Below are 25105 nucleotides of genomic sequence, written 5' to 3'. Positions count from 1 at the left end.
GTTTCAAAGGGAATTTTATAGAGCGGACGGAAAGTAATTGTTGTACCCTGTTCGTAACTATAAAGATAAGTAGTTAAGTAGGTAACTAATAATTCTATTCAAAGTACTAAAATATAATTAAACTACGTTAAGGCACTGTTAAAAGGTTCTAAGGCAAGTAATGTTTGATAATATCAATTACATAAGCCATTCTTATTGCCAAAACAGCTACCAGGGCTACATCTATTATGAAGAGATGTGAAACCACCAGCTAAGAACATAGGATGTATAATGCTAAATGCAACCCATTACCAGCCCACTACAGGGCACGGGTCTCCTCCCACAATGAGAAGGGCTTAAGGCCGTAGTCCACCACGGCCCTGTGCGGATTGGTGGAGTTCACACACCTTTGAGAACATTATGGACAACTCTCAGGTATGCAGGTTTCCTCACGATGTTTCGTACTAGGAAAACAGAAAAATAAGTTTCATTTGAACATAAAGACTGCTAAATTTGGAGATAAATACATCAAAAAACTAAATTGCCCTGTATGTTTGAAAGAAAATACTAGGATAAACCATCGAGGGAGTTCCATCCCGCGGAAAAATACAGGCATTAAAATCAAGTGTTTAACTATCTCTTTTAGTTGGTATGAAATGAACGTTTTTACGTGAGACGCAAGTGCGAACATGAAATGCATTGTAATGAAAATTACAAGAGAACACATTTCGTCCGATTGTTCTCAAGATAAATATATTTTCTTATGGGAACGCAATGGGAATCTTGCAACACGATCTAGGCTATTGCGTTTCAACATAGGTTCAACGCAGTCGGTTAAGCTTGGTCGAGCATAGATCCTTAAACGAGATAAAGTATATGTATCTCACAAGTTTAAATCTCAATTAAATTGTAGTTTTTAATTTTCAGTTTGTTTTGTTAGTTATATGTATGCAAGCAGATGACCCCTGAACAGTAATTGGAAACCCATCGCCTATAAACAGATAAACTTTCACAAGGTATGCGAAGGACACGTCCTGCAAAAGGGACACCCTAATCACCTAGCGGTACGAAATTTACTTTGTTCATACATCCTTTCAAAATACTTAAAAATCAGTCGACCGTTTATTTATTTATTTATTTACTATTATTAGGTACACAAAACAGGTAATAACTAAAAGTAGATCTAAATATAAGTAATTACAAATTTTGTTCTAAGCAACAACCCAATGTATTTGTACACAACTTGGAATTAAATTAAACAAAAAGTAAAGATAAAACTAAAGTTGAAACAAAAAAGAACCAATATATATATATATAATTTCCCTAAAGATTACGTGGAACGTGCTTAATTATTTGATTTTTAAAAAAAATAAATAATTAAAAGCGACCAGAAAAGACGTGAGTTTTTGATACGTATATATCTCTGTATAATAAGAAACTTTTACTTCGATTACAGTACCTGTACTATAGAAATTCTACTATTCTTTCTTTCGCCACTATATTTGTTTCCAGTTTGCTGAGTGCGATTTTCATCTATTCGATCGCGTAAACGTTAACTATGATTTGTATGGCTTCGAAAGAACTCCATAATTCCTCACTTCACTCCTCCATCTCTGGTCCCTAGATGCCATAGAAATCATAGTTAACTTTTACGCGATCGAATAGACGAAAAATCTCGCACTCAGCACACAAACATAAAAGAGCGAGCGAAAGAGAAGATTTGTTTAGTGTTGAGTATAAGGATTGAAGAAATTATAAATTACACCATACAGATTCTCCTGCTTTTCGCGGAGTATAGCAAATTACGCTTAATTTTCATAATATATCATGGAACTCCGGAAAGTAACGCCTGCTTCTATCCAATTAATTTACAACTAGTCAATTTCAACGATCCACTACATTCCGGTCGATCGAACACGGTTGAAACTCCATTGTAAAATATTCGTAGCACGTGTATTATAAACTGAGAGTCGAGCTCGACTTCCCCCGGGACCGGTGGCGTCCCCGGAAGCAGATAACCTCATGCGGTATCCGCGCCGCAGTGTTTCAATTTCCCCCCTAGTGCCTCTCACCTTGTAACATTGTTTCAATTTACAAGACCTAGTTGCAGTGTATACAAAATTTAAAGAAAAGTTGTTTTATTCTATCCAAACTAATATTGTCATTGTGAAAGTGAGTCAGTTCGTTGGTTTGGTACCTATATTTAAGGAAACCACTGAAACCGACCTTAATGAAATTTGCAACACATTATACAACGTGAAAATAAAAACCGAAATAAGATTTTCACAGGCTTTAGAGGTTCATTATGTACTGGCTCTGAGACTCATCTGTGAAACCGAAAACCTAATAGATTTGAGTAAACTACTGCTATTATAGTTTTTACTGAAACAAATCAAATACATCCCTAACTTCACATGCAAAATTAAAACCCTAAAAAATAAATATGCTTCTTTTGATTTAATATTTAAACGGGGTGACTCCTTATGAAATATACTTATGTTATGGATCCTTCAATTTTATTTCGTAATTCTGTTACAAGTGGTATATAGCTCTCATGCTTGAGAAGGACTTATTTATGACAATTTTAGAAAAAAAAAATTTAATTCTCGGAGGATTAAAAAAAAAAAAACAAAAAAAAGCGAAGCCGCGGGCAGTAGCTTGGATTAATTATAATGACTGCCTGTGGCGGATCTATGATCTAAAACCCTCTCTCCTATGAGCGAAGAAACCTGTGGCTAGGAGTAAGACGTTAATGGGTATGTTTGAATTATAATAATTTATATTTAACAATAATACACAACGTGTAAATGAAAACCGAAATAATACTTCGAAAGCTTTAGAGGTACGTTATTTACTGTCTCTGAGACTTATCTGCGTGACCGAAACCATTGCCATAGTTTTTACTGAAAGATATAAAATATCAAAGGTATTTAAATACGACTACGACAATACATACATCACCATCTAGCCCCAAAGTAAGCGTAGCTTGTGTTATGGGTAGATGCTAAGAAGACTGATGAATATTATACATAAATACTTGTAAAATACAGATAAACACCCAGACACTGAAAAACATTCATGTTCATCACAGAAACATTTTCCATTTTTGGCTTTCAGTTCAAAATAAGAATAATGTTTTAGTGAAAAAAGGAATGTTTCAAGAACTAAAACACGTACGACGTAAAAATACGCCTTTACCTTATTTAATTGGAACAGTTAATTGCCATGTTTATAGATCATATTATCTTAATTAACAGCATAACATGCTATGTTTATGTAAACTAGATATTATTAGAATGGAATGGCTCGGACCATTTTCACGAGAAAATCATAAACGTTCACACATTCGCTTCTATAGGTTCCGCTCTTCGATCAATAATGTACTAGATATGCCGAAACAAAAATGTAGTAAAAAAAGTAGTTTTTATTTTCACTGATAGTTATCGGTTTTGTTTAAAAATATTTAATACTACTTAATTTTCGGCCGCGTCTATTTTGCCTTATTTTTCAAGGACTCCGGAAGGCAAACTATTTATTTGCTAAAATTTTACCAAGATAAGTAGATAATCGATCAAGCTAAGCATGACTAACGAAAGCTGTTTTATAAAATCCTCTTTTGCAACATTTGGAAAATTTCATAAAGATCGGTTCAACGGTTGTGACGAACATAAGTAGCAAACAAACAAATAGACATAATATAATTATAGTATGGATAATTTATAGCTTGCACTTCGTTTTCTGAAATGAGATATTCTGTCACTTGTATTATTTTTCAGACTTTAACAACTTATTGGCTTTTTCATTGGCAATATAGCGAAAAGAAGCTCCCAATTCGTTAATGAATTTTTCACGGACACTTGATGTCTGTATGTTATCTGCACATCTAGTATTATATTGATCAAAGATTCCGCTAAATAAAAAGCGCGAGCAATTTATGTACTTAACTAATAAAAGAATTTTATGATCAACTCTCTAATAATATAACAAATAAGCTCATCCCAGCTTAGAGCCTCCGCGCTGCTCCAATGTAAGTTGGCGGGATTTAAAATTTTTTGTCACATATTGTTATTCTTAACAGCAATAAAAAAAAATCTCGTCTTCGGGCATCGGAGACTAGAATACAAAAAAATCCGCGGCACACAGAACATAACACAAAAAAAATAAAATTATTTTGTTTTCAAAACATAAGTTTTCAACCTGCTGTTGGACCGTTATCACTAAAATAATACTCATCAATTCACGAAGCGCCCCAACGGCAACCAAAATAATCATTAAAGCCATTTTAAATGTCACATTACGTAACCCAAGCACAAAGGCGCAACAAGTAAACTAAAGCTAACCGAACTCTACATTCTACAAGTATCTATACTTACCTACCCTTAGACCAGTTGCAGTGGCACTACATTTTACAAGCGACGGCCACTAATTCAATTACCTTTTATCACACAAAAGAGTACGCATTTAAAGAAAAACACGCATCGCGAAATAAAAACAAAAAATACACGAAAAACAATAAATCACGGGTAGTTAGGAAACTAAATGTAGACCGCGTTCGATTTTTAAATAAACATTTGTGTTACTTTATTTAAAGGGAAACGCGTGTGGAATTCGAAATTCGAAGTATTATTTTGACAGTGGCCGCCGAGGCAGCTGCCTAGCCTTTGGAACAGGGCTAGGCTCTTTGCACATGCGCGAAATCGATCCAGCCACAGCGGCAAAGGCTGAACTATTCAACAGCCTCAGTTACCCCAGAGATATGGTTAGATGTGGTCATGATGAATACATAAAAGGAAAATTCCCCGTTTATGCTATTAAAAATTCAAGGCAATGCTCGTCGAACATGTAAAGGGCTACTCTTCAAATCGATGATGGATGCTCATCTAAGTATAGGCTTCGGAACTGTAATCTTAGAATTTTATGCTGCATCGATCATGTAAAGGTCAAGGTTTTTAAAATTTAAATTTGGAAACTATACTTACTCACAAGCAATTTATTACCTTATTATTAACCGTTATGACGTAATGCGGGATTTATATTGATTTTATTAAAAGGGAGACTATGTCTCTACCAGCCTGGGAAAATAATGTTAAAGTCGGTTTGATTTATGCTATCAATCCAATAATAGTTGTCTCAATAAATGACAGTTATTTTTATGTCACAGAGAAAAGGTATAAATATTTTAAGATAAAGATATATTGTATATGTATGTTGAGATATAGCACATATCGAAGCCATCGATTATTTATTAATAAATCACAGTCACCTACATTTTATAAAATCGCACGTAAGACCGCTACCAACGGACATCACTTCAAAATCACACACTCCATGTTTCAGTAATGGATTGTGATCAATCGAGTTCCTTTTCCCATACTACTACCATGATATATTATGTAGTGGTGGCTAAGTGATTATATGCAACGCCAGGATTTTAACCTGCGACCTGAGCGCTTTACCAACTAGCTACGGCTCTCCTACCTTCGATGCCGAAATCAGTATATATATATATACTAGCTGTTGCCCGCGACTTCGTCTGCGTTTGTTTTTTGATGTGGCATTAAATTTAGTTGTAGTTCTAAAAAAAAATTTAAGTATTCAGTATCGCTAAGCCTTAAATGAGGGGTTTGCTACTGTCCGCTGAGGAGTTCTGTCCTCTTTCTCCAACCAGTTTGGGCAAAATGAAACACATACCTGTACAGTTGGTTATAATTTGTCGGAGTTAGGGTGTTAAATCGTCAAACCCTCATCCCCTCTCCCAAAGGAACCGAACTTAATGTCGGGATAAAAAGTATCCTATATTACTTCTAACACTTCCAAGAGTATGTGTACAAAGTTTCATGAGCATCGGTCAAGTAATTTTTGCGTGAAAGCGTAACAAACAAACTTACATTGACATTTATAATATTAGTAGGGATGCCTTTTCCATTAGCCTTATAGCGAATGTTATGTTATGTGTTTTATATGCATTTTAAATTTATAAAATTGATTATTTTTCCGACCCAAATATCGACCAATAGAATTGCACCATTCGACGTCACGTGGTACAACCTACATGGTATTATACTGATAATTTTTTGAAAATTTTCTCTGGTAGTTGCTATATATATTTTGCTATATTTATTCATTATGAAATTCTTATTTGTTAACTGTACATTTCGTCTCATGGTGCAATTCTATTGGCCGACATTTGGGACGGAAAAATAATCCCCCGAATACCACACGAGCTTCAAAATTATCTGGCATTTCCCTCAAGGTTCCCTGCAAACAAATAAAGTCGTCAAGTTTTTCAGGAAAAATCACTCGCGCGTCGCGCTCTTGTGGTATTATAAGTGATAATTCCTCCGAGTGTATGTAAAAACACTAATAAAAATTATAAAATTATATGTAACTAGCTTTTACCCGCGATTTCATACTCGTAAAAGTATTCACAGTAATGTTATATTGGGCCACCTCTTAAAGCTGTTGTTGTGGCTTAACTGTGATATTTAGATATATCTTCGACTTATATCGCAGACTTCTTGTAGGTAATAATGAGTACTTTATTCATGTAGATACACCATGTTTATGTAACGTCAATAGGTATCATATATGTATCTCAGAACACGACAAATAATGGAATTAATGGGGAAAATTTGGCCACTTTGGGTTACCGTGTTACAATTTTCTTAAGGATCTGTATATTTTTTGAAATAAATTATACTATACATCTTGACGGCCGATTGGCGCAGTGGGCAGCGACCCTGCTTTCTGAGTCCAAGGCCGTGGGTTCGATTCCCACAACTGGAAAATGTTGGTGTGATGAACATGAATGTTTTTCAGTGTCTGGGTGTTTATCTGTATATTATAAGTATTTATGTGTATTATATTCATAAAAAAATATTCATCAGCTATCTCAGTACCCATAACACAAGCTACGCTTACTTTAGGGCTAGATGGCGATGTGTGTGTATTGTCGTTGTTTATTTTTATTTTATCTCATACGCTCATATAATCAATTCCCTATGCCTATGGTTACATGAGCGTACAGAAATTTTGAACGTGATATTATGTGAATAGCATAGATTTTAATTATCTGATGCCGATATGTACATTGTACCTACCTAAGGATGACATTATATGAATAACTAGCGGTACGCTGCGACTTCATCCGCGTACAACTTCTGCATTTTCACTTATAAACAACAACAATCTCCTTGTAAACTCCTTGGCCTATGCTGCTCTGGTATATATGTTCATAGACAAAGTTAATCACTTAACAAGAGTTTATATTTTCATCAACATTTTTGAAGATTACATTAATAAAGCCTTTCGTGAGACTGGCCCTGTCTCAAACTATTGATTTTAATAATCATGTTTGGTAATTTATTACATATATGTTATATAATAGTGCAATATATTAAACTTTGACTTGGTTGCGAGACTCGTTCGCGGACCATTGATTTTTAACAGACTTCTTTAAAAACGGAGGAGGTTATCAATTCTAACCCGTTATCTATAGACGGATAATCAAAGTTCTTTTTTTTAATTCGAAACCCCTTTTCGAATTAAAAAAAACTCTAACTCTTACCTAAGTACTTCATTTACTCCGAAATTATAACATTTAATGAATTTCTTAATGACTAGGTTGCTTGGCAGCATCCGGCTGAGCTTTCATCTCTCATAAGATAGAAAAATGAATGTTAAAATGTAAAATGTAAATTTTTGAAGTTGGAAAAGAGCAACTGCTGAGTTTCTTGCTGGCTTCTTCTCCGTAGAATCTGCCTTCCGAACCGGTGGTAGAGTCACTACAAACAGACAGACTTGACGTTTCAAAAGTGCTTATATTAGGCCTAATTGAAATAAATGAATTTTGAATGGTCCCATTTAAATTTCACATACAACTGATGAAGTGTTTCGGCGACAGGCAACGGAACTCTTCAATAAATAACAGCAAAACAACCAGGGCTTCTGCTACCGCATGATTATGATTTGTTTACGCCATCACACTACATAATATCACGTCTATATGCATTCAAAGAGGTTATCGCTTTTCCTATCAAAGTTAATAGTAGTTGCATATTTTTTCGCATCAGGAAGCTAGTTGTAGCACATAGTATTCAAGCTTGATTCATACAACAGAATATATTTATATTTTAATTAATTGGTATTGATATGGCAAGTCAGTTATTTTTTTGTTAAAATATGCTAAGAATGTTAACATTTTCTCAGAACCTAACCAGTGCTTGCCTATTATTCTGATTTGATAAGCTGCCAGTTTTTTATATAATATATTGCTGTTTAAGCGTGAACTCGTATCGTAACAGGGCAATAGGTCAATAGGCAAAACTCTATCTATGCTAAAGATTATCATCTGATATAATTGAATGGGAGTAGAATTGACAGCTTGACATATTGTCTTGGCTTGAATAACAATGGTGGAACGTTATAATGGATGTTGATACACGATTGATTGTGATCTAACATTTATTCCGTTAGCAGAAAATCCTAAATGTTAGATCATTTATGCCAGTTTTCACTAAAATTAGGCATCGCATAAATCGAATGCAACATGTTTTAGACGATGTCTATAAAACAAAGTTGTTTCACCAACTCTTAGGTGATAACAATTTGTGAACGGTTGAGGCCTTGGAATCTCCTTCGATTAGGCGTTACTTATTTAAGCATTGCCTTGTTCGTTGTTAGTGAAAATGGGCATTAGTGCGTTCCTAGTGCTAGCTTTGAAGTTAACAAGCTTCTTTCATGAATCTGATTTTATGTGGAGTTGTCAAATCAATAATACTAGGCTCCCTATTGGGCTATCACCGCTTATAATACACACTAATAATACACCGATGAGTAAAATATAGTACGTAATATCTGATTAAATTAGCTGGTAATTTAACGCTGAAATAATTTTCAGGGATTAAAATGAACTGCAAATTATTCTAATCTGGTAACTTAATCCCAGCCAGTGCACGAATAGACACTTATAAACAATCTTTTCCGAAAAAAATAAAAAATAAAAATTTAGCCCTAAGTATCTTCCTATTATTACTTAGTAAGTAATTACAACTGCATTTAAGCTAAAAATAATCAAAAACCCGATGAGGTGAAGGCACTGAAGCTGAAATACAAGGTTTCTTAGTTTAGCTTCAGAAGCTTGTAGTAAAATAATTATTTAAGATTTCATGTATGCCCCATCCTATTAATTAGAAAACCTTTAACTACATTTTTTAGACTTAAGAAGTAAACATTATTGTTATTATTGTTAGGTCACAACTGTGAACGGAAGTGTTACGGAAGACGCAGTTCCCAACAGTGGTACTGGTATTTTAAAAAACCAATTCAAAAAAATAATATATATACATACTACGACAATACACACATCGCCACCTAGCCACAAAGTAAGCGTAGCTTGTGTTATGGGTACTAAGATGCCTGATGAATATTTTGTATGTATAATATACATAAATACTTATAATATACATATAACCACCCAGACACTGAAAAACATTCATGTTCATCACACAAACATTTGCCACACAATTTTACATAGTTAGAACTTAAAACTTACCTAAGTACTACATTCAATCTCTGATCTAGTGTTGAGAATTGTTGACTGCCTTACGTATCGCGGTTAGCACGTTCATATACAGATCACGACTTCATAGGTTCGATTCTTCGGTCGGGGCGTAAATCGTAACGTAGTACTTTATGGGTTTTTGTGTTAAGAAATTTTCAAAACCAGCCCGTATTTTGGAAAGTCGTAGTACCTTTCCATCACCGTGCCTGAGAGAGCACATTAAGCAGTCGGATCAGGTTATAATCACTAATACATTATAATCGTTTAAGTCCACCAACCCGCATTGGAGCAACATGGTGGGTATGTAATGCGGCTCCCGCAAAGAGTATACTGAGAATACTGAGGACATGCGTAACGAATGATATTAAATTCCGATATGTGACTAAATTTCACATCACAAGATTGCATTAAGAAGATAATCGGTACTAGCTAGGTTTAAAAGTTATCGCAGTCTTTATGTGATGTTTGCTTTCCTTGCACTTTAGATATGACTAACTAAAGTTATAGATTATCCAAAGAGACTTGAAGTTTTGGGGATTAATTTTTACCCAAAGCAATTCGTTTCGTGCTCGCTGCAGATGTATACGAAGAAATATGTTTTGTTATTAAAGTATGACCTTCAGTAATATGATTTCCTGGTCGTTCACACCGATTAAGCGTAACCAACACGTACGTTACTGATGTAGTCATAGCTAAGAACAAACTTGATATCACTTACTTTCATCATATCAACCCATTACCGGCCCACTATAGTACTACGGCCTAAAATCTTCTGATTCTAAGAGGAGAAACCCATACCCTATAGTGGGCTGGTAATGAGTTGATAATGCTGATAACATTTTCCATCCAGCCCCCAATAAGCAATGATATAAGGGCACTATATTTTAGAGTCCCTGCATGGAATTTAAGACTTGGACTTTCCCTAAAACCAAAGAGCTACAATAAAATTCCTTAAGAGTGGATTGTCGTATAAACAGGAAGAGGTTTTTCAGAAAAGTTCTACTTACTAATTCTCCTTACTAGTTTTCTAATCATCATGGCTTTCTTATATTTATTTACCTAACCTAAACCAATCCACACCGCTTGTCTACATGTATTAAAATAGCAAGTGTTGCCAAGGACGTGATTGTACTGCCGACCCTGGAGGCTAAAATCGCAATGTTTTTTTTAATTTTATTATTGGTTATAGATCAGCGATTTACCACAATCTCAACTGATACAAAGTGCAGATGTGTTCTAAGATGGGACGTGGTGAATGATGCCTAGAAGATGCCTATTAACTCTTGTTTTAAAGATACCCAGGACGTAAGAGTAAGGAAACACAGAACTCGGGAGGGCGTGAATCGTGAACGAGATCGAAAAATTTTCGAGCACACTCCCCGAAGTAAAGATGATCTTCCAGAACGCGCTAGACACCGTGAATGCAGATTCGAGACTTAAAAAGCCGGACGCTCAAGACCGGGCAGTTGGCTAGACTATGCCAGAAAGAGGACCACATTTAGTCGGATAAAGCTTAGTCGAAGGTGGAACCAACTTGATGGATGGACGTATCCAGCGTACAAAACGCACATCTCTCGAGTGGAAATCCTACAGACCAAACCATATATATAATAAATAGATCTAACCCAGTTTTGAAAAACTAGAGGTTGCAACACAATGAAACAGCTTTTGCGCTTCCGCATCCCGTTATGGAGGTATCAAAAGGTACAGATCCTTTAGCTACCAAGGCGAATCGTGCGGTGCGATATAAGGACATGAGACGTATATGGGCCGTTAGTAGCAAAGCCTCCATAAACCGCGTAAACTTTATAGTTTTACTACTCTTTCGAAAATCAAATATGGAATTAACCAAATTCGCAATTACCTACCTGAGACAATGGCAATAAATCCATCGCCTACAAGAGAGAGTTTCAATCATAAAAATAAAGAAAGAAATCATTTCATCATCACGAGATCAAAATCCACTGGGGGCATCACTTGGGTTAGTTAAAGCTTTGAGGTGGAGTAAGATGTCTTCTAATATAATGACCATCAGAACTACTAACGATCCGATACGATACGAAGATCGTAGTTTTAGAAGCAATCATTTAAAGGCGGAGCCATATTTTTGAAATACTCTTCCTCTTCTCACTACTTCTACTCAAGCCTCTTCACACTCAAGCGCTCACTGTGAAACTTGTATGTGGTAGTTTTACGTATTTTTCGCGCTTCACCCTCGCTACCTCCGCGCCTTTTGTTATCCGATTTTAGTTGGTTAAAGGCAACGCGCCTCTTCAACCAGACAGTTCTTACCACGAAAAAAAACTTCGCTCCGTAAATTTTCCCGTAATCTACATTTACAATTAGGGCCTTGCGTAGCGTCCGGTTTCTGTTAAGCGATTCTGGTGGTAGAAAATAATACGACTTGAAGTAACTTAACGCACTTTTAAAATATATGAAACTAGTAGATGGTTCGTTTGAAAATAGTTATGTTTTAGTCCTCTTCAGTTCTGGGGCTTTTCTTTTATTCCACTACAATTAAGAACTTTACTCCAATCTCACCAGTGATGATGCAGTCTAAGATGGTAACGAGCTAACTTGTAAGGTGGTATAACAGTTACACCGAACCCCTAATCGATTTATACGCGACATCAAAAAATTCAAAATTCATTTATTTCATGTAGTAGGCCTTTATAAGCACTTTTGAAACGTCAAGTATGTCTGTTTGTAGTGACTCGACCATCGTACTGGAACGCTAAATCTCTTGGTGGCATGACTTTGACCAGACCAAAGAAAATTCAAAAATTGACGGAAATCGAACCAGTTTTGTTCATGATCAATAAAACAGTCTCTTGTACGTAGGAGTTTCTGAATACCACTCACACCTATACAATCGCCCATAAGCCCCAAAATCTAAGTCGCGCCGTAAAGATCACGCTCAACGGCATTTAGACAGATAACCATTCAGCCTGTCCGTTAAGTGACGGAGGTTTGATAAATGTGGCATTTGAAGAATGTGCTCTATTGTTCCATGACCAATCTATTGACTTACCGGTACATCTGTTTGTTAGTATTCAACTTAAAATAGAATAATTTATTGTTATAATGCCTTGGTTTGATCACCAGACGTAGCCTTCACCTATTTTCTATTACTGACTTGAATATTTACTGTATTGTGTGTACACTTCCTCTAAATTTAGCAAGCCGAGTGAAAACTCAACGGTAAATAGTTTATGAAACCCTTGCCCAAGGTTATAAAAGACTAATGCAAAGTTAAAGATATCATATGAACCCCATTACCAGCCTACTACAGGGCACGGGTCTCCCCTCAGAATGAGAACGGTTTAGGCCGTCTTCCACCACTGGCCAAGTGCGGATTGGTAGACTTCACTGATGTTTTCCCTTCACTGTTTAAAATAAATATTTATTTATTTATTAGTACTCCAACAGCGTTACAAATAATTTTGGGTATAGGTTTATCTTATTACTAAAATAAGGCTAAATCTAGCTTACAAATATAAACTGTGACAATAAAGCAATAGGTGCAAGTACTACATATACAAAACAATCAGTTACGATATTCACAACAGCATGAATGAGTGTGAGTGGGTGTGAGTGTGCGTAAGTGTTTTATGCAAGTGATATTTTTTATTTTTTTTAATAAAACATAACTCTGAAAAGTTAGTGGTACATGCCTGGACTTGAACTCTGTCTCCACACCGCTTGCAAAGGTGGAGATAGGGGTCATTAAAATTACTTAAAAGAGGAGACAAGGTAACAAAGATTTATCACTGACATCAGGTGTAAGCAATGAATGTCAGTGCAGTTTCTATGATATCCCTAACTACATTAGCATGCTATCATCTTATCATCCAGATTGCAGTCAAGGGCTAATATAGTATGATCATTTAAAAAAAAAACAATTATTTGTGGCATAGCTAAGAGAATATGTTTAAAAATAGTGCTTTCTACAAACATAGTGTGAAAAAGATGGCACTGCTTTTATACCTATCAGTTTAGTTCAGTTCAATGATTTTTGTCCCGATTCTGCAACCATATTAATTGACAGTGGCAGGCTGAGTTTGCAGTGAAAGACAAATAAACAAATTGTTTACCTGAAGATATAAGTCCCACATTTTCTTTTGATGGCACATTCATTGTCACGCAGAAGCTGAAAAAAAAAAAAAGCTAGTAAGTTATGTGCACTTTAAGAAATAAAAATATCTCTTGCTTCAATGGTGAAGGAACAGATCGTGAGGAAAACTGCATGCCTGAGAGTTCTCCATAATTTTCTCAAAGTTGTATGTAGTCCACCAATCCACACTGGGGCAGCTTGGTGGACAATAGACTAACTCTTCTCTTCTTATTGTGGGAGCACCTGTGCCTTCGACCAAGCCATATTTGAAAATTTATTTTATATAAAAATATAACAAAATTCAAAAAGAAAGTGGACTGTAACAATTAATATTAGAAGTAAAAATAAACTTGTAGTGCAGTTAACTAGGCTGCATAAAATAAATAATTCATTTAAGGGTAATTGTATATCATTTTTTAACAAATCACCAGATGAAATCCTTGAGATGTCTCTTAATAAGTCCAAAATTTATATAAAATGTAAGCTTACAGAAAAAGTCTATTATAATATTAAAAATTACATGTATGATTAAAAAGCATATGGGTATGAATTGCTGTAACTAAACATTAAGTTGAATGTGAGATGGTGACAACAAAAAAAAAGCCTGGCTTAATTTGTTGTGGGCTCTTAGAGCAGGGTGCATTTGAAACCCTCCTAGCCTTAGTTTTAAAAACACCAATGCAGCTATCACCATCACTAACATTAGTGGTAACATGTTAAATGTATGAACGCTTCATAAGTGCCTGTGCCTGCCATAAGGTCTACATGAATAAAACATTTTTATATTTTGAATTTTGAATTTTTGATGATGATGGCAATAGTTTCATTCATGTTATTCATTGCATTCTGGATATATTATACACAAATTCACTATATTTTGTTTGCTATGTAAATCAAAATTGGGTAAAATGAAATATCATTGCAGAAAAGTTACAATCATAATTAAAAACTTTGCAGGCATTTTTGATAAATAATTAAGTGGTGCCATAGCAGAAAGCATAGGGAAATTAATTATCCTGCCTGTATCACCAAACAAAGAGCTCAGGTTTGAATCCCATCAGTTTTCAATTTTTATTTGAACCAAACCAGGCACAGCATAAATAGGTATTTCTACGAAATTTCATACCAATGATAAAAAATTTGTTAAAAGTTAAATAATAATATTTATAACGTTTATTCTACACACTGTCAATCCAAGCTTACTGCATGTAATTTAAGCTGATAAAAATCCAACATTATCTGTGTTTATTAGATAACAGTAATTTTTAAAACTTTTGAGTACTTGCATAGTTTAAATTAGCTTAACTTTTCAAAAGAGTCTGAACGGGAAAGTTTAAATTTAATTTATATATATATGTATATATTTAAAAAATAAATATTCAAAACTTACTTGAACTAAAGGTAGACCATAAGTCACCGACTCAACACATCACGTACAGTCGTATGAAATATCTTACGCAAGGTGTATTGGGTACTTGGTATTTTCTCAGTACTTCAGTTACCCGGAAAGTTTTAAACAATGGGATCTAATTTTAATGCGAAATTACACTTTCACATTGGGGCAAACCGATCCACATACGAGTAGCCACCTACACAAAACAATAAACAGTTATTCACAACGAAACATCACAAAAAACTTCACTTAAACTACTTTTCGTATTGTTTTTTCGAAACCTACTAGGACAACTGCTAAACCTATGCTATAAACACTTTATTTCATCACTTTTAAAGCTAGTTAAAGTTTTAAATAACTTCCAAAACTTTAAACAAATGTCGACGACTTCAATTCCTCAATTTGACTGAGTGAAGTGAGACGTGAGTGACAAGGACAACTTCAACTAGAAGATAACCGAATGAAATCATTTTGCTAAGCAAAATTAAAACTTACTGTCAATACAAATAAATAATTATTTAATGTGCGTGTGGGCCATACTTGTTACATTCCATGGTTGTGTCACAAAAAACTGGCAATCCAAAACTTAACTTTTTAATAAAACATTAAACTTATTGTTCTCATTTTCACACATAGTTTAATTATTAATAAATTAAGCCGAATATTTTAATAGTAATTATTGGTAATAAATGCAAACGATGTAATAACTATAATAATATTAGCATACAATAAATTTTTTGTTTTGGCAAGTTTATAAATTTTTGTAGTTTTATGTATGGGTTCTAGTCTTTCTGGAAATCAAAATTCTGTTTTTATTGGAAGATAAAAGATAATGGTGCTTAAGAATTAATAGCGCTAAAATGGGTTTTAAATTAACTTAGATCTTAAAATTTCTGTCTTTGACTATCTATCCGGTAGGAGTAATAATATTTTGTGACTTATACCAGCTATTACTACTTTTAATAAAGCTGCAGAGTTAAAAAAATACAGTTATTTTGTTTGGTTTAACCAAAGATCGTTTTCATTTCATTGAAGAAAGAAGAAGATTACTTACTAAAAGGATTTGAGCACGAGTCGGCCAGTAAGGAAAAGAGACCTGGCAAAACTGAATAGCAATGGCGTAGAATAGCGGATGCAAGTTTTTAAGGAGCGTATAAGATAAATTGTTTGTTACGAGATTCTATGGTGAACGTACACCATCACATCTCGTAGACCCTGTTGGCCATCTCTAGTGGTATCGCAACCGTTTGCAACTAAAGGATGGTGGCTGTTCCCTTGTGTCAAATCGAGATACTCTCGCGGCAGTGCGTTTTAGCCTGAAATGTATTCGCGAATCGTCTGCGGCGGCATGGTAAGTCCTTGGTGTTCTAACGCCCGCTGATCACTAAAGTCAAGTCCAGAAGTGAGACTCCATCAGCCAGTGGCGAGAAAACGATCGGCGGTCTAGCGGTACTAGGTCTAGGTCTAGTCTAGGTAATATAATAGCTGTTGTATACAGCGAGCGCAAATGGTTTGGCGCGATATCCCTCAGGAGCTGGGATGCGAACAATAGACGGGGCTCTCTAGGCGCAAGTCTCTGGAGATGACCTGGTTACGCAGGAAGCGTGAGGCTCCGTAGATTATGCGTATAACTAGCGACATTTTTATTATTTTCCTACAAGTTAGCCCTTGACTGCAATCTCACCAGGGTAATTTTCGGTTGCACCTGCCTCAGCACGGCAACAGGAAATAGAAGAAGTTTACTCCCGTTTATTATTTTAATTTTTACGTAGGTAAAAAGGTGCAAGGTGCGCGATTGCTCGGGGAGTTGATAAAGCTGTGGGATAAGCTTGATCACAAACTCACTTGTTGGAAAAGGCAGATGTGGCCTAAGATGGGACGCTCTTACATAGAATTTGCCTATACACTCCTTTTTTAAAGATACCCAGGTTAAAAATAAAATATTATCCTTCTTCCGGGGAGAAAAATGTCTGCTCCCTTAAAATAGGCACATAGATGGCACTTTTGATATAGCAGTGAGTAGTAGCAGTGAGTAGTGAAGGCGATAACTACATTCTAAAACTTAAAACTAAAGCTACGAGGGTTCTAAACGCGCCCTGGCATAAGAAGAAGCCCACAACAAATTTAGCCAGGTGTTCTTTTTGTTATTACCATCTAACATTGTCATATGAAAATATTTAAGAAGCAACCAGGTTAGAGCAATTGTTCACACCCAAGGTTTATTATAGTTTGCGTAATCCTTTAATACTATAATAGGCCTTTTCTATAAGCTATCGCTAGAAGCTTCCAAAAAAACTCAACCGGTAATTTAAATGAATTGCGCACTAGACCAGAGCAGAGAAAAAGCGGTATTTATAAATTCTCAAATAGCAAATTCAACCGCAGATTAAAACCGGTTCTACTAACTACTTATAAGACAGGGCAGACAGCGCTCACCATTTAGTCAGGAAGGTCGTTAAAAGTGCTGCGCCGCAAATAACGGACTGACGAAAGTGGTTTTAATAAACACCCCTTCCAGGATCCCACACTTCAAAAAACTGAAGATGTCATAGAAAAATAAATATAGTTAGAGGAGACAGAAAAACCAAGATGTCAGTTGTAAAAAAACTATAATTTCTTAAACAATGTAGTGACTGAAAGTTTTTCTTTTACATATTATTTTCATTCATTAGAACAAATACAATCCTTTGGTTATTAAGGTAACATGCTAAAACTATTAATACTTAATTTCATAGAGAGTTACCTACTTACATCTAAATTATACTTTAGTCTATGTTTACTTAATTATAGGTACAACGATAGCAAATTCCAGATTTCTTCATGCAAAAACGCCTAAGTTACATCCTCAGACTCGTCTGAATTTAAAGGGAAATTCAAAAACACTTTAAAGAGTCACTAATTTTATAGTTTTTATATCATTGAGATGCCAATTTCATATTATTATAATTGAATTCCCTCCCACGCCATAAAATAAGTATGTGTAGAAAACGATATTTGAAATTTATTTTAAAATTGTCTAAAAAAACAATAATTTTATTTAGGTAATTTATAAAAGTCACAAGCCCACAAACATAATAATCCAAACCATCATTGAAATATTAACATGTGATTTAACAATAGATCTTAGTTAATTTAGTATATAAACTTCCAAATTATCGTTAATATTTGCACCACGTTTGCGAGCAGTTAAAGTTTGCAAAAGTATCTACGTTACCAGTTTCAAATATGGTGACTAATTGCTTTTGGGTATGCTGCCAAAATGAGCAACTGACAAATATGCATCTTCAGTTTTAAGTCTTATAATATTTTAAAATATACATCACACTATAAATAAAACATTTATGAATTATGTAATGATAATATGTAGGTACGTGCCCATTGAAAAATGTTTTCTAATTCAAAAATAAACAACTTATAGATACCTACTTAAAGTTATACCTATATTAGCACCAAAAACAAGCACCAATTATTTTTGAACGATGCATTACTCTTAATCAAACATTCGCAACTTCCGAACCAGAACTAAAAGTTATCCAATAGCTATCTTGCATAAATTATAGTTCACGTTATAGCCACTAAACGGCTTTAATAGCGTTTGAAATTCTTCGTGCTGATTGGATTAAAATACGAGTACCATACATTCCTCAAATTAATTGGTGCTAATGCGGCTATACACCAGTCTTTACGCGAAATAAATCGATAAGTCTAAAAGTACTCTCACTATCCTTTTCACAATGTTCTCGACGAAAAAGGAGAGCACTATTTAAAGACTTGTCAATATTTATTGTAATGATTTAAAGATTCGTGTGCAACCGAAACATTCTATTAAGACTGAAAATTCTATTGCTCAGTTGACTTCACAGAGCTACATCCTTATACTTAGTCAGATCATCAGACTCGTTGCCAACCGAATTATGACTGTTTCTTATCCCATAGAAAACTCTTTCTCTCGATCCGCTAAAGTGATAAGGGTCATGTCTCAAGTTGCCATATGGATCACTTTGGAAGAACCTCGGGTCGTAATCTGGAGGGTACACCCTCGGATCGTACATGTACGGCCTGTATGGATAACCCATTTCGCTTTTGCAATCCACCCTTTCTTCGAAATCGTAACCTTTTGAAGGATATTCATCTGTGTTGAACGCGCCTACAACGGAATGTCTCCTCTTATAGGGGTTGTCGGCGAATGGACCGGTCCTGGGACCGACCCATGTGCCGAAGTTCTGTGGGGGCGCGAAGGATTTGGGGTATCCGCGAAGGCTTGCGGCGTACTGCCTGTCGGCGAGGTGTTGCCAGTACGCAGGAGGAGGTTGCGGTAGCATTATCGGTGGATAGCCCATGTTCATGGATTGCCGTGATGCTAAGTGACGTCGGAGGTCCGGCATTGATCCAGTTTTTCCTGGAAAATAAGAACAATGATGACAAAAATTTTGGAGATATTTACTGTACTGTAAGTAAATACCTACCGGAAAACCGAAATATGTAGTTTTTTTTAATCGGTTCTTCTGGATGTAGTTGTCAGTTTATTTTATTCAATCTATTAATCACTTTTAGTAACCCCTTTGTATGAATTACACACCTCTAACCTTTTTAAGTTAAGTGCGTTTTTAGCGATTAAAATATAACTTGCTTCACGATGAAGGAAACATCGTGAGGAAACCTGAATGCCTGAGAGTTCTCCATAATATTCTCAAAGGTGTGTGGAGTCCACCAATCCGCAGTGGGGCAGCGTGGTGGACTAAGGCTTTAGCTCCTTCTCATTGTGGGAGGAGACCCGTGCCCTGCAGTGATATGATGATGATGGCAATGATGATGAATTGATGATGTAATGCACTTGAAAATTATAAAAATTATAATCGGTAATGTCTTTATTTTTAATTGAAAATGATATTACCATTGTCAGCCATGAAGCCATCGTTTGTAAATGCACTGGGCGTATCTGCCACAAAATGGCTGGCATCAAACTCGCTGCCGCTTACTGCTGCCGGATTGCCGTATTCACCTTTCCTGGGAGAACATAAGAGAGAATAACTGTTACTGCTAATTCGGTCGTCCACAAACAATAAACTTAACTTACGTTACGGCCAAATGGCGCAATGGCCAGCAACCCTGTTTTCTGAGTCCGTGGGTTCGATTCCTAAAGCTGGAATAATGTTTGTGTGATGAAGATGAATATTTTTCAGTGTCCAGATGTTTATATGACTATTTATGTATATTATTCATTAAAATATCCAACAGTAATCTTAGTATAACACAAGCTACCCTTACTATGGGGCTAGTTGGACTGACTGATGGATGAACATAAAAAATGATAACTGTAACAACGTTGTAATGGTAGATAATATTTGAGTTTATGTTTTTCACCTTATGAATTGAACTTTTTGCACAAAACAAATAAGTATATAAAAAATAACCAAGCCTGATCCTTTATTTCAGAACATTTATTTCAAGAGCGTCTTTTAGATTTTAGAGCTAACATTTTTTACGCCATTCTACAATAATATGAAAAATTGTAGGTAATTCAAAATGCTAATTTAATATCGTGCACATTATTCTACTAGTCAATCCCTTTTATTTGATACCCACATCAAGCAAGTAGTGAAAAACAAAATGTAACTCCTCATTTTGTGGTGATGGCCATCTTGGATTTCAACTTTTCATGTCAAAAATTGTGTTTTATTACATGGGCTTGACTTATAGTATTCTATAAGTCAAGCCCTTTCGTTTGATACCCATATTGAGCGAGTTGTAAAAAAAATAAGTAAACAGCCATTTCGTAGCGGCAGCTCCATCATGGACCGATTTTTATCAAACATAGCTAAGAACTTCACCTTTTAAAAATAAACAACAAAATCGAAATCAATTCATCCGTTTGGTCGCTACTATGCCAAATAGATACACAGCCACAAATACACACACACAGAAACACATTTAAGACACATCCTAGCCTCAGTCAATTGCGTTGTCCTCAACGACCCACAAACCTATTGTTTTAAATTAAAATATGCACTTCTTTGCAACCAGGGGAGTTGCACTCCTACGTAAGTCACACACACACACGGTCATGTTAAAGTAAGCCCCGTCGTTTTTGCGTCGTAGGTTAGAAAAAAAGCGCAACATATCCATTCCATGTGTGTTGCCACTGCTATGAACAAAATAGCATATGAACATCACGCGTTGTAATATTTCAAATCTTAATCTAAAGCAACAAAGACTGTATTTCATTGGAATTTGCAATCATTTCAAGTCATTATTGGATTAAACTTTGCTGCGCTTACGAATATTGTATATGCAACTTGGAAGTTGTACCTAGCTTCCCGTAATGCGTATGCAGATTGCACCAGCACCACACCGCATACTATTGCCGGCAACCGCGCCACGTAGCAAGCCAGTTCAGCACCGCCGTACACTCCTTGCAGACCCTGTATCACAGAATATATTATCACTTATATTACTACTTGGGCCTCATAACAAGGCTCAGAGTCACTCAGCGGGCGATAGAAAGAGCTATTGCCGACATAGCTCAACGAGGCGCAAAGCTAAGGTGGCAATGGGCGCGGCCAGTGGCGTGCATAGAGGGTATGCGATATAAAATGAAGAAAATCTCCTGTACGAGTTATAAAAAACATAAGGAAAGGCATTGTAAGAGTTATAAAAAGCCTACTCTTATGTATTTATAACTCGTACTGGCGTTTTTCTTTATTTCATATCATCTGCGTACCCTGTGCATACCCTCTATGCAGGCCACTGGGCGGGGCATATAGTTTGGAGAACCGACGGACGTCGGCGTCCCAAGGAGTTAGAAAGGAGACCCCGCACCGGTAAAGTGCAGCGTTGGTCGTACCCCAACGAGGTGGACATAAGACATCAAACGAGTCGCTCGGAGCCGCTGGAAACAAGCGGCCCAGATTCGTGGATTTTGAAACGCCTATACAAAACACCTATCCAGTGTGAACATAAATCGGCTGAAGGGATGCTAATGATGAAACCTTTTATATTACCTATATCTTGGAAACAAAGGTACTTAACACGTTCAGGTCTGGGTGTATCACACCAAACATATAAGTTTGTTGTCGCTTGCAATACTTTTTTTCGGATTCAGATTCGGTTGCCTTGCTAATTATCTCTTTGGCAGGGTGGTTTATAGACCACAGGTGGCCATGTGACGATTTGCACCGTAAACTGTTCATGTTGTCCCGTTGTGAACGTATAATTCTTGAATAGAAGCCAAAAAAGTTAACACGAACAGAAAATCTATCCATATACTCGGTACTAATAATTATTAATTTTACTCGTAAGCGAAATTGGTTGTTGCTTAGTTCGGCTTAACTGTGGCACCGAATACTTATATAAACCAAGACACAGTTCGAATCCTGGAAACGCCTGAAGACGCCAATAGGATATTGAATAACCTTGGCCATTAAAAGGGCCAATGCTGCCAGCATCTTGGGTATAGATACTGTGCCTCGTTGCGGTGGTATCGAAGAAGATTTAGAATTTATTAAGGTTATTTTTGTCTATTAATATTTTAATTTTAGCCAATCAAACTAAGGTGTAGCAGGTTTATATGCGTATACATTTATTGGAACTAATTTAAATGATAATTAAATTACCTTATCAGAGCGTTTTTATTGATTGTGGCAGGAAAAAACAATTGTGAACTAACTAATGAAGCCAGTTAATAGACTAGTCGCTGTGATTATTCAATTAACTCGAGGCAAAATGCCTGCTCTACATAATATCTATTAGGCCTATCAATGATATGAAACGATAACAACTTTTGTAATAAGCAGTTGCTTATTTAAATATATTTCTAAGGGCTTAAGTTATGTGAATTTTAATAAATTAAATATCATTTGCTTTAAAGATGAATGAAAACGTCGTGTGGAAACATTCATACCTAAAAGTTTAGCCATGTCGTGGACTACGGACTAAGCCCTTTCTATTCAGGGAGGAGACCCACCCTGCATTGGAATAGCGTGGTGAGTCTAAACCCATAAACTCTCTCCCACGAAAGAAGAGATCTTTGCCTATCAGTGGGGCATCATGATGAAGAAATTAGGTTTATTAACACGCCCTGAAAAACACACTTCAGTTTAATAATAGGCATCACATTTACCAAATCATGTGGTAATTATTAGTATAAATCACATTACCGTAACATAAATCAATCAAAAGGGGGTTTCACCGGTTATTAGTTTTGAATGTAATCCTAATGAACACAAGCTTGTAACACTAATTAGTAGAAAAAAAAAATCCTGTTTATTAAAGGCTTATTGTGTGAAACTGGGGCACAAGCTTGCAATAGTAGTTGGTTGCCAAAACGGCCCGGCAACCATGCATTTTGGCAACCACGTTTTCGAAAAACGAACGTCAACCCTTAGATTTCGATAGCCATAGGCCTTAGGCCTTAATCAGTCAGCCGTCAACTAATTAACTAATTTTCCTATTAAACCAATGTTGTCAATGATTTAAATTCTAATGTCAGCCACCTATCAAGAGATAACATCTTGGATAAATTAACAAAGTCATTCGCAACTTAAAATATAATTCAAAAACAGTTTTCCTGATCGATTTCGGCTACGGTCGTCAGTCTCCAGAGAGTTTTTCCAACTGTGAGAAAGATGTAGCGTGTGCGTAGTCTCGCTCGGTTCTCGTAGTCCGATGGACTGGCAAAACCGACAAAACCGGAAAGGCGCAGGACTGACTCTCAGAGTCAGTCCTGCCCCGGAGAGCCCTCCGGGGCCCGGAGCTGAATAACCGCCTATTGTTAACTCCGGACTGGACTTACCTACTAAGAATTTCTCGATAGAGAATCCCAATCCTATTTATTGGCTCGACCTGGGGATTCAAACCAACGAGGCAGTTTATCGGTTTAAAATGTGTAGGGCTTAAGAAAGCGATTTAATGAGGTTCCTTATAACCTATACTAGTGACTTACCCAATGACTTATAGACATGTAGAAGACTAGAGCACATTCTGGTATTAAGACTAGGATAACTGCTATCAGCCAGGCCAATAGGTAGGTGTTGTTTTTCTGCAAATAAGAAAACGAAACATTTATCAGCATTATCTGTCTTCTTCTCGAGGTTTTGATGTGATCTGCAGTGTAGCCTCTTCGAAATCCAGTCTGTACCGTGGATTGAAAAGCGCCAAGTCTTTGCAAGCCTCGAAGATCCCTCTTGGTCAGTGGCGTGCATAGAGGGTAAAAATGTGTAAAAATGAAACGTGAATAAAGTGAAAAAATCTCCAGTACGAGTTTTAAGAAGTTTACTTGTTTGTTATTACGAATTATTTGGACGGCCGATTGGCGCAGTTTGCAGCGACACGGCTTTCTGAGTCAAAGGCCGTGAGTTCAATTCCCACAACTGGAAAATGTTTGTGTGATGAGCATGAATGTTTTTCAGTGTCTGGGTGTTTATATGTATATTATAAGTATTTATGTATATAATTCATAAAAATATTCATCAGTAGTCATCTCAGTACCCACTACCCATAACGCAAGCTACGCTTACTTTGGGGCGATGTTTGCGTTGTCGTAGTATATAAATTATAATAGTATATAAAATTAATACGTGTAATAATAATAAACGAGAGTTTTAAGAAACCTAAGAAAAGGCAATTTAAGAGTTAGAAAAAGCCTACTCTTAAGTAAGAGAATGTCTTTCTTGACATTTTCTTCATTTTATAGCATCTGCATACCCTCTATGCATGCCACTGCTCTTGGTCCAAGTTTATAAACAAAACTTTGATCAAGAGGGAGATGGACAGATAGTCATTTCTTTATTGGTGCCAAGTCTGTTGTTCTCACTCAGGGGAGCATTACTTTTAAATGTGGCCATTTAGTTTAGAATTTTCTGAACATCAGAATTTGAACCATTGTAAAACAATAAATGATGAAATTATTATAAAGTAAACAATATAAAATAAAACCATTTTATTTTTACGACACTGTTAAATATACAATAGAAAGGAAGCGTGTAAAGAATTGCTTTATGGACTCAAGTTATGAAATTATTATTAAGGTCATGCCATAATGGTGACGTGAGAGAAAACA

The 25105-nt window shown here is 35.9% G+C and overlaps 2 protein-coding genes across 6 annotated transcripts in view; both read right to left on the bottom strand.

Annotated features, from left to right (window-relative positions):
* The window catches only part of LOC120625839 (rho guanine nucleotide exchange factor 28), a 66535-nt gene extending 51101 nt beyond the window's left edge, over positions 1-15434 (bottom strand). For 3 of the 5 annotated variants that reach the window (XM_039893097.1, XM_039893114.1, XM_039893087.1), the window contains exons 1-2: positions 15046-15434; positions 13636-13691 (exon numbers count right to left, since the gene is read on the bottom strand). In XM_039893097.1, the coding sequence (XP_039749031.1) occupies positions 13636-13678 (43 nt within the window). In that variant the 5' untranslated portion in view covers positions 13679-13691; positions 15046-15434. Of the gene's footprint in view, positions 1-13635; positions 13692-15045 lie in introns of those variants that run through there. The other 2 variants (XM_039893081.1, XM_039893105.1) reach the window with 2 other exon arrangements.
* Positions 15435-17640: 2206 nt separating this feature from the next.
* The window catches only part of LOC120624770, a 29018-nt gene continuing 21553 nt past the window's right edge, over positions 17641-25105 (bottom strand). Inside the window, exons 4-7 of the mRNA XM_039891501.1 lie at positions 23990-24085; positions 21358-21470; positions 19943-20055; positions 17641-19447 (exon numbers count right to left, since the gene is read on the bottom strand). Coding sequence (XP_039747435.1) covers positions 18906-19447; positions 19943-20055; positions 21358-21470; positions 23990-24085 — 864 coding nt within the window. The 3' untranslated portion in view covers positions 17641-18905. The remainder of the gene's footprint in view (positions 19448-19942; positions 20056-21357; positions 21471-23989; positions 24086-25105) is intronic.

The sequence above is a fragment of the Pararge aegeria genome, chromosome 1, assembly GCF_905163445.1.
Source record: "Pararge aegeria chromosome 1, ilParAegt1.1, whole genome shotgun sequence".
Taxonomy (NCBI): domain Eukaryota; kingdom Metazoa; phylum Arthropoda; class Insecta; order Lepidoptera; family Nymphalidae; genus Pararge; species Pararge aegeria.
Note: the sequence above shows the minus strand (reverse complement) of the source record. Positions and strands in the feature narration are given on the sequence as shown.